The sequence below is a fragment of the Pogona vitticeps genome, chromosome 6, assembly GCF_051106095.1.
Source record: "Pogona vitticeps strain Pit_001003342236 chromosome 6, PviZW2.1, whole genome shotgun sequence".
Lineage (NCBI taxonomy): Eukaryota > Metazoa > Chordata > Lepidosauria > Squamata > Agamidae > Pogona > Pogona vitticeps.
In genome coordinates, this window is record NC_135788.1 from 102638683 (window position 1) to 102652302 (window position 13620).

General features: G+C 38.2%; 2 protein-coding genes across 2 annotated transcripts; both read left to right on the plus strand.

Moving 5' to 3' along the window:
• Positions 1–1340: 1340 nt before the first annotated feature.
• On the plus strand, positions 1341–6384 carry LOC140708225 (olfactory receptor 8D1-like). The gene has a single exon (XM_078378032.1). It carries the CDS (start codon positions 2797–2799, stop codon positions 3781–3783), a length of 987 nt encoding a protein of 328 aa, XP_078234158.1. The 5' UTR covers positions 1341–2796; the 3' UTR covers positions 3784–6384.
• A 2990-nt stretch (positions 6385–9374) lies between these two features.
• Positions 9375–13620, plus strand: LOC140708227 (olfactory receptor OR9H1-like). Its single transcript, XM_078378033.1, has one exon. The coding sequence runs from the start codon at positions 11614–11616 to the stop codon at positions 12445–12447; it is 834 nt and encodes a 277-aa protein (XP_078234159.1). The 5' UTR covers positions 9375–11613; the 3' UTR covers positions 12448–13620.

Below are 13620 nucleotides of genomic sequence, written 5' to 3' on the forward strand. Positions count from 1 at the left end.
ATAAGCATTTGGAGATTATATTTGGCCAAGCTGGCTGGGAGTTTCCTGAGAACTGTATTCTTAAAACATACCTTTCCCAAAAAGTACCAAATTTTGAACTGCCAGAATAAGGAATGAGTCAGAATGTAACCATCTCTCAATATCCATCCTTTCCAGATGTTCAGAATTCAATTTGTCACTCAGAAATGCACACAATAATGCATATATCATGGGAAAGTGCAAACAAAATTCGTATGACAGGACTATATTCTCTGGGGGATGGAGATACTGTATCTTATAATAAGACCACAGTCCAACATGTGTAGCAAGCATGTATGTAAAGAAACATTTTTGCCGTTTTGATGAATAGAAATAAGTTTTGTTATCTTCACAATATTGACCAGAAAAAACTTATTACTGGGGATACATCATCCTAATCTTATTGCTCACATTCAATATATTGATTTGCTTCTTTTCTGTATGAATTGGATTAAACATTAAAGTAGAATTAAAGTCTGATTTTTGCTGAATTTAGTTTTGCATCATCTATATTTAGCAAATTAATCTAGCCCCCTACCTCTATCAAATTAATCTAGCCCCCTACCTCCATTAAACTTTTTAGTTTTCAACTGCTTTCTTCAGTTCTAAAGAAAGAATTTAATGGTAATCTTTAGATACCTTATTTTTCCATGTATAAGACCCTCTATGTATAAGACACCTGCACTATTCTAACTCAAAATTGAGAAATCTAAGTGGGGCTTAGCAAGTGTAGGGGGAGAGGGTCTTATACATGGAAAAATAAGGTATCCTGAGACTGCATGATGGTTTTGATCCCTTTCCCCCTTATACAGTCATGGGATTGCTTTGGGTCTTTCCCCCTCCTTTTGCTAAGCCCCGTGGGACTTAGTAAGCAAAGGGAAAGCAAGGATCAAAGCCATCCTGCAGTGCTTTGATTCCTGCTTTCCTTTTGCTAAGGCTTAGCAAGTGGAGGGGAAAACAGGGATCAAAGCCCTGCAGCATCACTTTCATCCCTGCTTTCCTCTCCACTTGTTTTTCCCTCTCCTCAGCATACTTCCATGTATAAGAAAACTCTCAAGTTTTAGTCTAAAGATCTTAGACAAAAGTATAATCTTATACATGGAAAAATACGGTACGTATTATGAAGAATTCTATCGAGTGTGGCATCCCTGTGGGAAGACAGGAAAATGAATGCTCAAAGGGACTGATTAGTTTTAAAAAATAGATGAGGTTAAAATAAATTGAAAATGACAACAAATCTGCTTTAAATCATTGTATCAAGTTGTGCATTTATAAAGAAGAAGAAGAAGAAGAAGAAGAAGAAGAAGAAGAAGAAGAAGAAGAAGAAGAAGGGGTAAATGAGAAACACTGTGTCCAGAAGGGAGACACTGCCAAGCAGGTAATTGAAGTGTTGTAGTATCTTCATAATATGCAGAGATGGGACTAGAGGGTTGTGTGGGAGCACGTAATTTGTTAAGATTGTATATTTTGAAAATTACAAATTTCAGGGAACGATGATCATGCTTTATCAACGTTTCAAAATAAAAACAGATTTTTAGAGATTACTTGTTAAAATCTGCACTATTTTTAAATCTTTTCTGTTTTCCTAAGCGGAACAAATTTATTGAAGACTTTGAGGATTGTTCAGCTGTGATTTGTAATTAAAGAAGTAATCAGGTAAGAGGTGCAATTCATTTAGTTTGTATGTTTAAAGCAGTTTATGAGATTTGCATCATTTGAGCCAATATATAAAGAGAAATAGAGTTTAGTATTGAAATCAGCATTTTACTAGAATTTGCAGACAAAAATGAATGAAACAAATGTGTATGGTAGAGACAAGTGTGCACAGAAATTCTTGTGTTACAGAGGAGTTTCCTTAAGGATGATGTTTTAAAGGAAGACTTGTAAAAGTTTGTGCAATTTGAACAATCTGAGCAAAAATGCACATGAATTGTAGATTTAGAGATGGGAGAACAAAAATATGTACAGATTCAAATTTGCAAGTTCATGCAGAAAAGGGATAGATCGATCTTTATGTTGGAAAGTACAGTGAATTGCACAGAATCTACATACATGTTTGCCCATCCATATTGAGAAGCAATGCCATGATTTTTGGGTCAGATCTCTTTGATAGCCACTCTGTTTCCTATCCTTTGTCTTGCAAGGATGACATTCAAGAAAGCGGTAAAGGGGAGATGGTCCCCTTTAAAGGGGAGTAGGGAGTACCAATTTATTTCCTCCTTTTTGTATCGTTATGGCAAGCTACACCATGGTAGTGGTTCATTTTCTCTCTTGCTTTAAGGGGCAATTTAGCCATAACGATACATACAGGAGGAAATAAACTGGTACTGATAAAAGTTCTTGGAACTTTCATTCTGGGATACAAACCACATGATCATGATTCAATACAACAGAGGTATGGAAAGTATTGTAAGAACTAGAAACCATTCTCCTTGTGTGACCAGGGCCTCAGTTCCTTCTTACAATTTCTCCTTTGAAGCGATCAGAAAAGGAAAGCAAAATGAACATTGTCCCTTCATATGCTGACCTTTCTGTTTGTTTTTCAGGTTCATCAGGTCATGAACAGGTAAAAAGCATTATTTTCATCTTTTCCCAAATCCCTAGTTTCTTCACACACAGCAAGGTGTTTGCACTTTCAGCTCTCTAGCTTTTCCTTGCTGACTGCCTGTTTTAACATTATCCGAATAAGAACATGTTTCTAGAAAAGGAACTTCATTCCTTCATTTCTATACTTTTACAATACAGTTGATATGATCCTTTTAGATCTGAACCGCCAAGATGGAAAGAACAGGACAGGAAAATCAAACACTGGTCACGGAATTCCTTCTTCTGGGATTTGGAGATCTGGAGGAGCAGTGGTTGCTTCCCTTCCTGCTCTTCTTGGGCATCTACATTGCTACCATGGCTGGGAACATCCTCATCATCATGCTGGTTATAACTGACCACCACCTCCATACTCCGATGTACTTCTTCTTGGCTAACTTATCCTGCCTGGAGTCCTGTTATAGTTCTAGCATCCTTCCCCTGATGCTGGCTAACCTTTCTAAAAGGGGTCAAGGAACCATTTCTGTAACTGGCTGCATGGTGCAGTGCTACTTTGTTGCTTCTCTAGCTGCTTCTGAATGCTACCTGCTTGCTGCAATGTCGTATGACAGGTATGTGGCAATATGTAAACCACTGCTCTATAGAACACTTATGAATGGCCAGGTTTGCCTCCAGCTAGTAGCTGGATCATGGATAAGTGGTTTCCTGGCTGCTAGTATAATAGTATATTTAATGCACCAATTGAGGTTCTGCAACTCTCATGAAATCAACCACTTCTTTTGTGATATCAATCCAATAGTAAAACAGGCATGCAATGACACACACATGATTGAACTGTTAATAGTCTTTTTTGCTGGCTTGTTTTCCTTGCTGCCCTTCTTGTTGACTTTGGCCTCGTATGCTTCCATCATATCAGTCATTCTGAGAATCCCATCTAGCAGTGGGAGGAAAAAAGCCTTCTCAACCTGCTCCTCTCACCTCATTGTGGTGTCTCTCTTCTATAGCTCACTAATGACTGTCTATATGTTGCCCAAAACAGAGGCACTTCGAGAGCTCAACAAAGTCTTCTCTCTCTTCTATACAGTCCTGACACCGTTCTTCAATCCCCTGATATATTCCCTGAGAAACAAAGAAGTAAAGGAAGCTTTCAGAAAAATTATTGCTGGATTGGGTGCATTTCAAAGAAAACAAGGCTTTAATTTTATGCACTCTCTTCTTTAAATGCTGGTGTTTCTGTCATTCACTTTAACATGTGTTTTTGCCTCAGGTGTAGGGGAAGCTGCTTCAATGAAATTGAGAGTAGCTGAATGGTATTTCAAATTTTCTTTTGTGTGTGCGCTATGTTCTTTTTATTCATGCAAGATAAATATCTTTTCGTTTACTTTTTAAAAATATATTTTATTTAAAATAAAATATTACTTACAAGTATACATTACTAAATGTTACATTAGCCTTCCATCATTTGGCTATTTCCATTCTAGCATGCATCGGTAAGAAAAAATATTTTGCATTAGTAAAAATATTTAAAAGGATTAATTCTGGTGTCAAAGCAAAAGTACATTTTACTGATTGTTATATTTCCTTCCCAACTTCTTTCCCAAAATTTGCAACTAAAGGGCAGGACCATCATGAATGTACACATGTGCCCATTTCCCCACATCTTTTCCAACATCCTTTATTAGTTCTTTTTTTAATATACAAATTTTGTTTTTTTTAAATTTTCCAAAATAAATACAAGAATACAAAATACTGTACTTACTAATACAATCTAAAACACAGTGCACCCCTATACGTACCTACAGGACCCTTCGGAGCAATACTTTTCTTACAAACCTCCTTCCCAAAATTGTATTTATTGTTGCTTAGAGGCTTTCCCCTTTTCTTTCAGTAATACAAATTCAATAAATCTACCCCAAATACCATTAAAAATATTTAAACTTATTTCCCCTCTTTTCATTTTAAGTTCAGTAGTCAATTTATCATTTAACTCAATGTCCCATACTTCATTATATCAATCTTCTAATTTACTATCATTTATAGCTTTCCAGAATCTAGCTATATTTCATTTGAACAATTATCAAGTTCTATCTTATCAAAAATTGACACAAAGCAATTTTAGAATTAAGTTCAATATCTTTTCCAAATATATCACATATTTCCTTTAAAACCAATTTCCAAAATTTCTGAATCAATTTACACTCCCACCGCATATGATAGTATTTGAGAAGAGATGTTATGGCCACAAGGTGGTGCAAATTCAGACAGGCCTGAGCAGAACCAATGTCCTAATGAGCAGCCATGATGTTCAGGTGTGTCAAAATGCTGAGTCACTGTGACTCAGGAGGGCTGGCTCAACGATGATGCAACATCTGTGCAGACTGGACACAGCCAGATGCATAAGTGTGTGTATGAGGACTGTGCAGAGAAGATGTATTCCTGCTTTTCTGATGAATTCATGGTGTCATGCTGTCACTCTGTATATTTGTAAATATCCTGTAAATACACGTCTGGTGGTGGAAGAAGCTGATCGTGTCTGTGTGAGTCATTTTGCCACAAGGACCTTGAAGTTACTCTGCTAGAATTTTCCGCATGTTCACGCACTAACAAATACCGCTTCAACTTCAATCAAAGCTCTACTACTATATGTATACTATATCGTATATTACTTTTGAATTATAGAGTACAAGAGGTGATATATTGAAAACCATAATATTTCATTTTGAAAAAATGCTTCCCAGATCTGTTGTCCTGTGATTGGTTTATGACCATAATACAGGTCCTTAAATCTAACAGTGGTTTTCTCTTTCACATTTTTTTCATCTGGAATGTAGACAATATACTCTGCATATAAATACCTAGAATAAGCTAGAGCTGCTAGCCTGTGTCTATTTACCTTTGAAGTAGAATAATGGTTTTAAAAGGACATGCAAGCTGTGGAAATACTGGAAGAAGTTGGTGTGTTTTTGGTATGTGGGCCTGCCAAACTGGATGCACTGAGGCAACCTACATAATGTGGAAGGAATAGGAACTCCCTCCTCTATGTTTTCAGCATGAGCTGATGTGAGGGGAACAGAAAATTCCCTCGTCTACCATCTGTATGTCGTTTGCTCTATCTGGGCCGAAGTGCAGCCAGGGCTCACAGGTTTGGAACCTTAAGTATGAATAGCAGAGATGATGATCTCTTCTCCTACCCACTTCAGGTTTCCTGTGTTCTGTTTCCAGCCAGGGGTATTTCAGAGTCTATATACATGTAGTCAGAAGTCTAACATAAAGGTAGATAGCCTTCTGGCATGAGTTATGGAATGAACTTATCAGTAGTGGCCATTTATTTTTGTAATTAAACATTCCCCTCTCACATGTCGATAATCTCAATCGCTTCTCAACGCTGAATGGGATTCCATGGAAGCATCGGCAGTTTTGGGGGACACTTCAGATATGTTTTATTTTTGGAAAAATCACAGTGACTGTAAGTTACACAAAAGGATTTCACCTGCGGAGTCCTACAGTAGTCAGGGATGTGAAATGTGGGAGATCTGAAGTCTAAGTTCAGGATCAGTCTATAAGCCAAGTGATGCCAGTAATCACCACAAATAAATAACAAGAATCCAAGACGTCTAGCCAAACGGTCATAAGTAGCCAGGGATTCATTTCTAAGGGCTAGGACAGAGTTCCTCAACCTTGGGCCTCCAGATGTTCTTGGACTACAGCTCCCAGAAGCCTTCACCACCACCTCTGCTGGCCAGGATTTCTGGGAGTTGAAGTCCAAGAACATCTGGAGGCCCAAGGTTGGGGACCACTGGGCTAGGATACACAGCAAACCCAGTAGCTCAAGATGAGGCTGTTTCCTACTTGTAGGCTTTGGGCTAGCTAGAACATCATAAGCTTATGTTCTTTGCATCCTGGTGAATACAGACAGGCACTGATACAAGGCAGCACTTGATAGCTTTTCAAGGCTGCAGAGTGATATGACATAACAAATGGAAGTACCCAGATAACGAAAGGATGCATCCACACACTGAGGAGCCTTCCTGGGACCTGATTCATCCATTAGGCCAGATGAGACACTGACAGCATTCCTCTCACCCTTACAACAGAGGGTCAACTATATGACGTTGACAACCAAAAGGTCTTTGTAGATTGACCTCTCTTGGCTGAAACTAATTGGGAGGAATGACAGACTGTCCTTCTCCAATTTGAGTGGTACAAACTCCTTTTCCAACCAAATCAGGGTGTTATCAACTTGATAAAAGGAGTTGTTCTTAAAAGAATGACTGAAACTTGTGCTGTTATTGGAAAAGGCATAACGTTTGGAAGCAAATGGTTGTACATTAAGAAATCTCCATAGGCATGATCTGCTGTGTTTCGAACGCACAGCTCAACATACAAGAGATAATGCCTCCTTTGGGCCAATTGTCTCTAGATGTCCATATGCTTGACTGTTGAGATCATACCCTGAGGCATTTGGTCAGCTAGGAACGAAATTCAGCCCTGTGTTTGCTGATTTGCTGCTCCACAGGAACAAAAATGGAGGAGTAAATAATGTCAGTTATTCTCCGACTCTCTTCTTTAAACATCATGCTATGTTTTGAACATTGACAGCATCTCAGAATCAAAAATGAGACAGCAGTAAAGATCAAGTCAATGTTGGGATCACAGAATCTAACCTTAATGGACACTTATTAAAGGACAAGATTTGCTGCTTGCAGTTGGCCTTCCTTCTAAGTACATATGAGTAGAATTTGTGTGTGAGTTCTGTTAGGTGAAACACACAGAGGAAGCATATTAGGATTCTTAACTGAGGCTGTTTAGAATGAACATACTCTTCTACAGCACCTCCACTAGATGTAGATCCATTTCTGGGCATAATTTTAAGTGCTGGTTTTAACTTATAAAGCCCTGAGAAAAGCTTGGGTCTAAGCTTTCTAAAAAGATTGTATTTCCCTTTATGATCCTGTTTGGGTGTTATGATCATCAGGAGAGGCCTTTCTCTCAGTCTCACTACCCTCACAGACATATTTGGTGGGATTATTGGAGAGGCTCCCACACTCTGGAATTCCCTCCTATACGCAGAGAGACACAGACACACGCACACACACAAGCAATATATATTTGTGGCAGTGAGGACTGAGATAGAAATCCAGCAAACCACAAGATCATTGTAAGAGGAAGAGGGGAAGTGCAATTCTATTCTTTTGCAGGCTCAGCTATGGATAAGGTAGCTATGCATGTCCTCAGAAATAACATGGTACAGATAGTGCATTGCTTTGAACTATTTATGCATTTTAGGACAGGCACACGATGATTCATATATTTATGAACTTTAGGTAGGCAGGTTTTACATTCTCAAATGTTGACATTTCATTCCTCTTGGAATTAATTCAGGACAATTGGACAAGATAAAACTATTGATTTACGTCCCTTCACCAGTCAGGGAAGGGGTCTGTAAATAAGCATTTGGAGATTATATTTGGCCAAGCTGGCTGGGAGTTTCCTGAGAACTGCATTCTTAAAACATAGCTTTTCCAAAAAGTACCAAATTTTGAACTGCCAGAATAAGGAATGAGCCAGAATGTAATCATCTCTCAAAATCCATCCTTTCCGGATGTTCAGAATTCAATTTGTCACTCAGAAATGCACACAATAATGCATATATCATGGGAAAGTGCAAACAAAATTCGTATGACAGGACTATATTCTCTGGGGGATGGAGATACTGTATCTTATAATAAGACCACAGGCCAACATGTGTAGCAAGCATGTATGTAAAGAAACATTTTTGCCGTTTTGATGAATAGAAATAAGTTTTGTTATCTTCACAATATTGACCAGAAAAAACTTATTACTGGGGATACATCATCCTATTCTTAATGCTCACATTCAATATATTGATTTGCTTCTTTTCTGTATGAATTGGATTAAACATTAAAGTAGAATTAAAGTCTGATTTTTGCTGAATTTAGTTTTGCATCATCTATATTTAGCAAATTAATCTAGCCCCCTACCTCTATCAAATTAATCTAGCCCCCTACCTCCATTAAACTTTTTAGTTTTCAACTGCTTTCTTCAGTTCTAAACAAAGAATTTAATGGTAATCTTTAGATACCTTATTTTTCCGTGTATAAGACCCTCTATGTATAAGACACCTGCACTATTCTAACTCAAAATTAAGAAATCTAAGTGGGGCTTAGCAAGTGTAGGGGGAAAGGGATCAAAGCACTGCAGGATTGCTTTGATCCCTGCTTTCTCCCCTCGTGCTAAGCCCCGCGGGGCTTAGCAAAAGGAGGGGGAAAGGGATCAAAGCTATCCTGAGACTGCATGATGGTTTTGATCCCTTTCCCCCTTATACAGCCATGGGATTGCTTTGGGTCTTTCCCCCTCCTTTTGCTAAGCCCCATGGGACTTAGTAAGCAAAGGGAAAGCAAGGATCAAAGCCATCCTGCAGTGCTTTGATTCCTCCTTTACTTTTGCTAAGGCTTAGGAAGTGGAGGGGAAAACAGGGATCAAAGCCCTGCAGCATCACTTTCATCCCTGCTTTCCTCTCCACTTGTTTTTTCCTCTCCTCAGCATACTTCCATGTATAAGAAAACTCTCAAGTTTTAGTCTAAAGATCTTAGACAAAAGTATAGTCTTATACATGGAAAAATACGGTACGTATTATGAAGAATTCCATCGAGTGTGGCATCCCTGTGGGAAGACAGGAAAATAAATGCTCAAAGGGACTGATTAGTTTTAAAAAATAGATGAGGTTAAAATAAATTGAAAATGACAACAAATCTGCTTTAAATCATTGTATCAAGTTGTGCATTTATAAAGAAGAAGAAGAAGAAGAAGAAGAAGAAGAAGAAGAAGAAGAAGAAGAAGAAGAAGAAGAAGAAGAAGAAGAAGAAGAAGAAGGGGTAAATGAGAAACACTGTGTCCAGAAGGGAGACACTGCAAAGCAGGTAATTGAAGTGTTGTAGTATCTTCATAATATGCAGAGATGGGACTAGAGGGTTGTGTGGGAACACGTAATTTGTTAAGATTGTATATTTTGAAAATTGCAAATTTCAGGTAATGATGATCATGTTTTATCAACGTTTCAAAACAAAAAGAGATTTTTAGAGATAATTTGTTAAAATCTGCACTGTTCTCGAATCTTTTCTGTTTTCCTAAGTGGAACAAATTTATTGAAGACTTTGAGGATTGTTCAGCTGTGATTTGTAATTAAAGAAGGAATCAGGTAAGAGGTGCAATTCATTTAGTTTGTATGTTTAAAGCAGTTTATGAGATTTGCATCATTTGAGCCCATAAATAAAGAGAAATAGAGTTTAGTATTGAAATCAGCATTTTACTAGAATTTGCAGACAAAAATGAATGAAAAAAATGTGTATGGTAGAGACAAGTGTGCACAGAAATTCTTGTGTTACAGATGAGTTTAATTAAGGATGATGTTTTAAAGGAAGACTTGTAAAAGTTTGTGCAATTTGAACAATCTGAGCAAAAATGCACATGAATTGTAGATTTAGAGATGGGAGAACAAAAATATGTACAGATTCAAATTTGCAAGTTTATGCAGAAAAGGGATAGATCGATCTTTATGTTGGAAAGTACAGTAAATTGCACAGAATCTACATACATGTTTGCCCATCCATATTGAGAAGCAGCATGACGGTTTCTGGGTGACACACCTTTGATAGCCACTTTGCTTTCCTGTCCTTCTTTGTCTGGTGAGGATGACTTTCAAGAAAGTGGTAAAGGGAAGATGGTCTATCAAGCCTAATAGACACCTTTTTGCTCCCAAACACTCCATCCCCCTATTTCAGCAGTGCTTCCAGAAAGTTTGACTTGAAGACCTGCTTCCACCCTCTCCATTATTTAACACTGACCAAACCAATGGTGAGGGACTGCATTTCATGTTGTAGCACTAAAATCTTGTGCCCCAAAAATCAATCAGCAACTGGAAAGGATTTTATGCATTTTGTGTGAGGCGGAAAGAAGGAAAAACAGTTACAAAAAAGCAAAAAGATAAAAATTCCACACGGTTCCTCAAAATGGATTTCATGATATCATGGAGCAAAAGCACATAACAGGCTGAGGACAACTCAATAGCAGGAACACATGAGAGAATAACAAATTCTTTGCTAACCTATCTGTTGCTCAGACCAAAGCAGAGCTGGCTGCCATGAACATGGTTTATTTGGGTGTAAGACCAAGTCACGGGGAGGCAAATTTCCCTCATTTCAGAGGGTGCTGAGATTCAAGGGACTTGTTCTGCCTGACCCTCCATCGGATAGGTGGAAGTACCATTGGGGTGACTGGGTAGTCGTTAACACTGGATTAACTTTCATGCCCTCTAATCCCTTTCATCTCTCATAGTTTTATATATATATATATATAAATCAAGGGGCTAAATTGCCCCTTAAAGCAAGAGAGAAAATAAACCAGTACTATGGTGTAGCTAGCCATAACAATACAAACAGGAGGAAATAAATTGGTCCTGATAAATGTTCTTGGAACTTTCATTCTGGGAGACAAACCACATGATCATAATTCAATACAACAGAGGTATGTAAAGTATTGGAAGAACTAGAAACCATTCTCCTTGTGTGACCAGTGCCTCCGTTCCTTCTTACAATTTCTCCTTTGAAGCGATCAGAAAAGGAAGGCAAAATGAACATTGTCCCTTCATATGCTGACCTTTCTGTTTATTTTTCAGGTTCATCAGGTCATGAACAGGTAAAAAGCATTATTTTCATCTTTTCCCAAATCCCTAGTTTCTTCACACACAGCAAGGTGTCTGCACTTTCAGCTCTCTAGCTTTTCCTTGCTGACTGCCTGTTTTAACATTATCTGAATAAGAACATGTTTCTAGAAAAGGAACTTCATTCCTTTATTTCTATACTTTTACAATACAGTTGATATCATCCTTTTAGGTCTGAACTGCCAAGATGGAAAAAAACCGGACAGGAAAATCAAACACTGGTCACAGAATTCCTTCTTCTGGGATTTGGAGATCTGGAGGATCAGTGGTATCTTCCCTTCCTGCTCTTCTTGGGCATCTACATTGCTACCATGGCTGGGAACATCCTCATCATCATGCTGGTTATAATTGACCACCACCTCCATACTCCTATGTACTTCTTCTTGGCTAACTTATCCTGCTTGGAATCCTGTTACAGCTCCAGTATCCTTCCCTTGATGCTGGCTAACCTTTCTAAAGGGGGTCAAGGAACCATTTCTGTAACTGGCTGCATGGTGCAGTACTACTTTTTTGGTTTCTCAGGAGCTTCTGAATGCTACCTGCTTGCTGCAATGTCGTATGACAGGTATGTGGCAATATGTAAACCACTGCTCTATAGAAAACTTATGAATGGTCAGGTTTGCCTCCACTTAATAGCTGGATCTTGTATAAATGGTTTCTTGGCTGCTAATATAATAGTATATTTAATGCACCAATTGAGGTTCTGCAGCTCTCATGAAATCAACCATTTCTTTTGTGATATTAATTCAATAATAAAACAGGCATGCAATGATACACACATGCTTGAACTGTTATTAATCTGTTTTGCTGGCCTGTTTTCCTTGCCTCCCTTCTTGTTGACCTTGGCCTCATACGTTGCTATCATATCAGTCATTCTGAGAATCCCATCCAGCAGTGGGAGAAAAAAAGCCTTCTCAACCTGCTCCTCTCACCTCATTGTGGTCTTCATCTTCTATAGCACAATAATGATTGTCTATACTTTGCCCAAAACAGAGGCACTTGGAGATCTCAAGAAAATCTTCTCTCTCTTCTATACAGTCCTGACACCTTTCTTCAATCCCCTGATATATTCCCTGAGAAACAAGGAAGTAAAGGAAGCTTTTAGAAAACTTATTTCTAGATTGGGTGCATTTCAAAGAAAATAGGGATCTAACTTTATGCACTCACTTCTTTAAATGCTGGTGTTTTTCCTATTCGAGGTTCCCCTTGACATTTAGTCCAGTCGTTTCCGACTCTAGGGCATGGTGCTCATCCCTGTCTCCAAGCTGTAGAGCCAGCGTTTGTCTGTAGACAGTTTCTGTGGTCACGTGGCCAGCGTGACTAGACACAGAACACCGTTACCTTCACACCGTGGTGGTACCTTATCTACTTGCATTTACATGCTTCCGAAATGCTAGATTGGCAGGAGCTGGGACAAGTGACGGGAGCTCACTCCGTCGTGTGGGTTCAATATTACGACTGTTGGTCCTCTGACCTTGCAGCACAGAAGCTTCCGGGTTTAACCCGCAGTGCCACCAGATCCCCACTTTACTATTCTACAAAGAATATGATTTTAAAAGCTTTTTTTTGCCTTAGGCATGTGGGGGCTAATTTGAAAATAATGGAATTGAGAGTAATTGACTAGATTTTTTTAAAAAATATAATATTTGAAAGGTTAATCTTCCGTTTTTAGTTTTTAAAAATCCTGTACATTTTACTCCTGTCCTCTGAAGGGGCCTGCCACAGAGACTGGCAAAACATTAGGAAGAAAAACCTCCAGAACATGGGCAAGCAGCCTGAAAAACCTACAACAACCACTTTCACCCAACTTAACCTTAAATTCCAGAACCTCACCTCACCAGTGTTATTACCTAAATTCTAATATAAAACTTCATTTTACCAGTCCTGTCAGATATCCATGTATGTTACATGTGGCTTGTACCTTGGGTTAGCATTCATGTCTACAATCCAAATAAAAGCTTTCAAAGTATTGTAAGCATTTTAAAACTTGGTGTATGTTGGGTTTCTGTCTACTCTTACTTCATTTGTTACCATTTTGACATTAGCTAACCTTCATACTCTTTCATACCAAACATTAAAAGATAATGTTTCAATAGCCTTTCAACATTTGACTATTTCCATTCTAGCAACTATTGATAAGAAAATAAATCCTTATGGTTTCATTTGTAAAAAATTTTCAAAGGGCCAATTTTGGTGTCAAAAGAAAATAAATTGTACTGATTGTTATATTTCTTTCTATATTTCTAACTTCTTCCCGAAAATTTGGTACTAAAGGGCAGGATCACCATACATGTACATATGTACCTCTTTCTCCATGT

Excerpts from the sequence above, each read along its gene's own strand:
- LOC140708227 (XM_078378033.1), top strand. The coding sequence starts at position 11,614 with ATGGCTGGGAACATCCTCATCATCATGCTGGTTATAATTGACCACCAC.
- LOC140708225 (XM_078378032.1), top strand. The coding sequence starts at position 2,797 with ATGGAAAGAACAGGACAGGAAAATCAAACACTGGTCACGGAATTCCTT.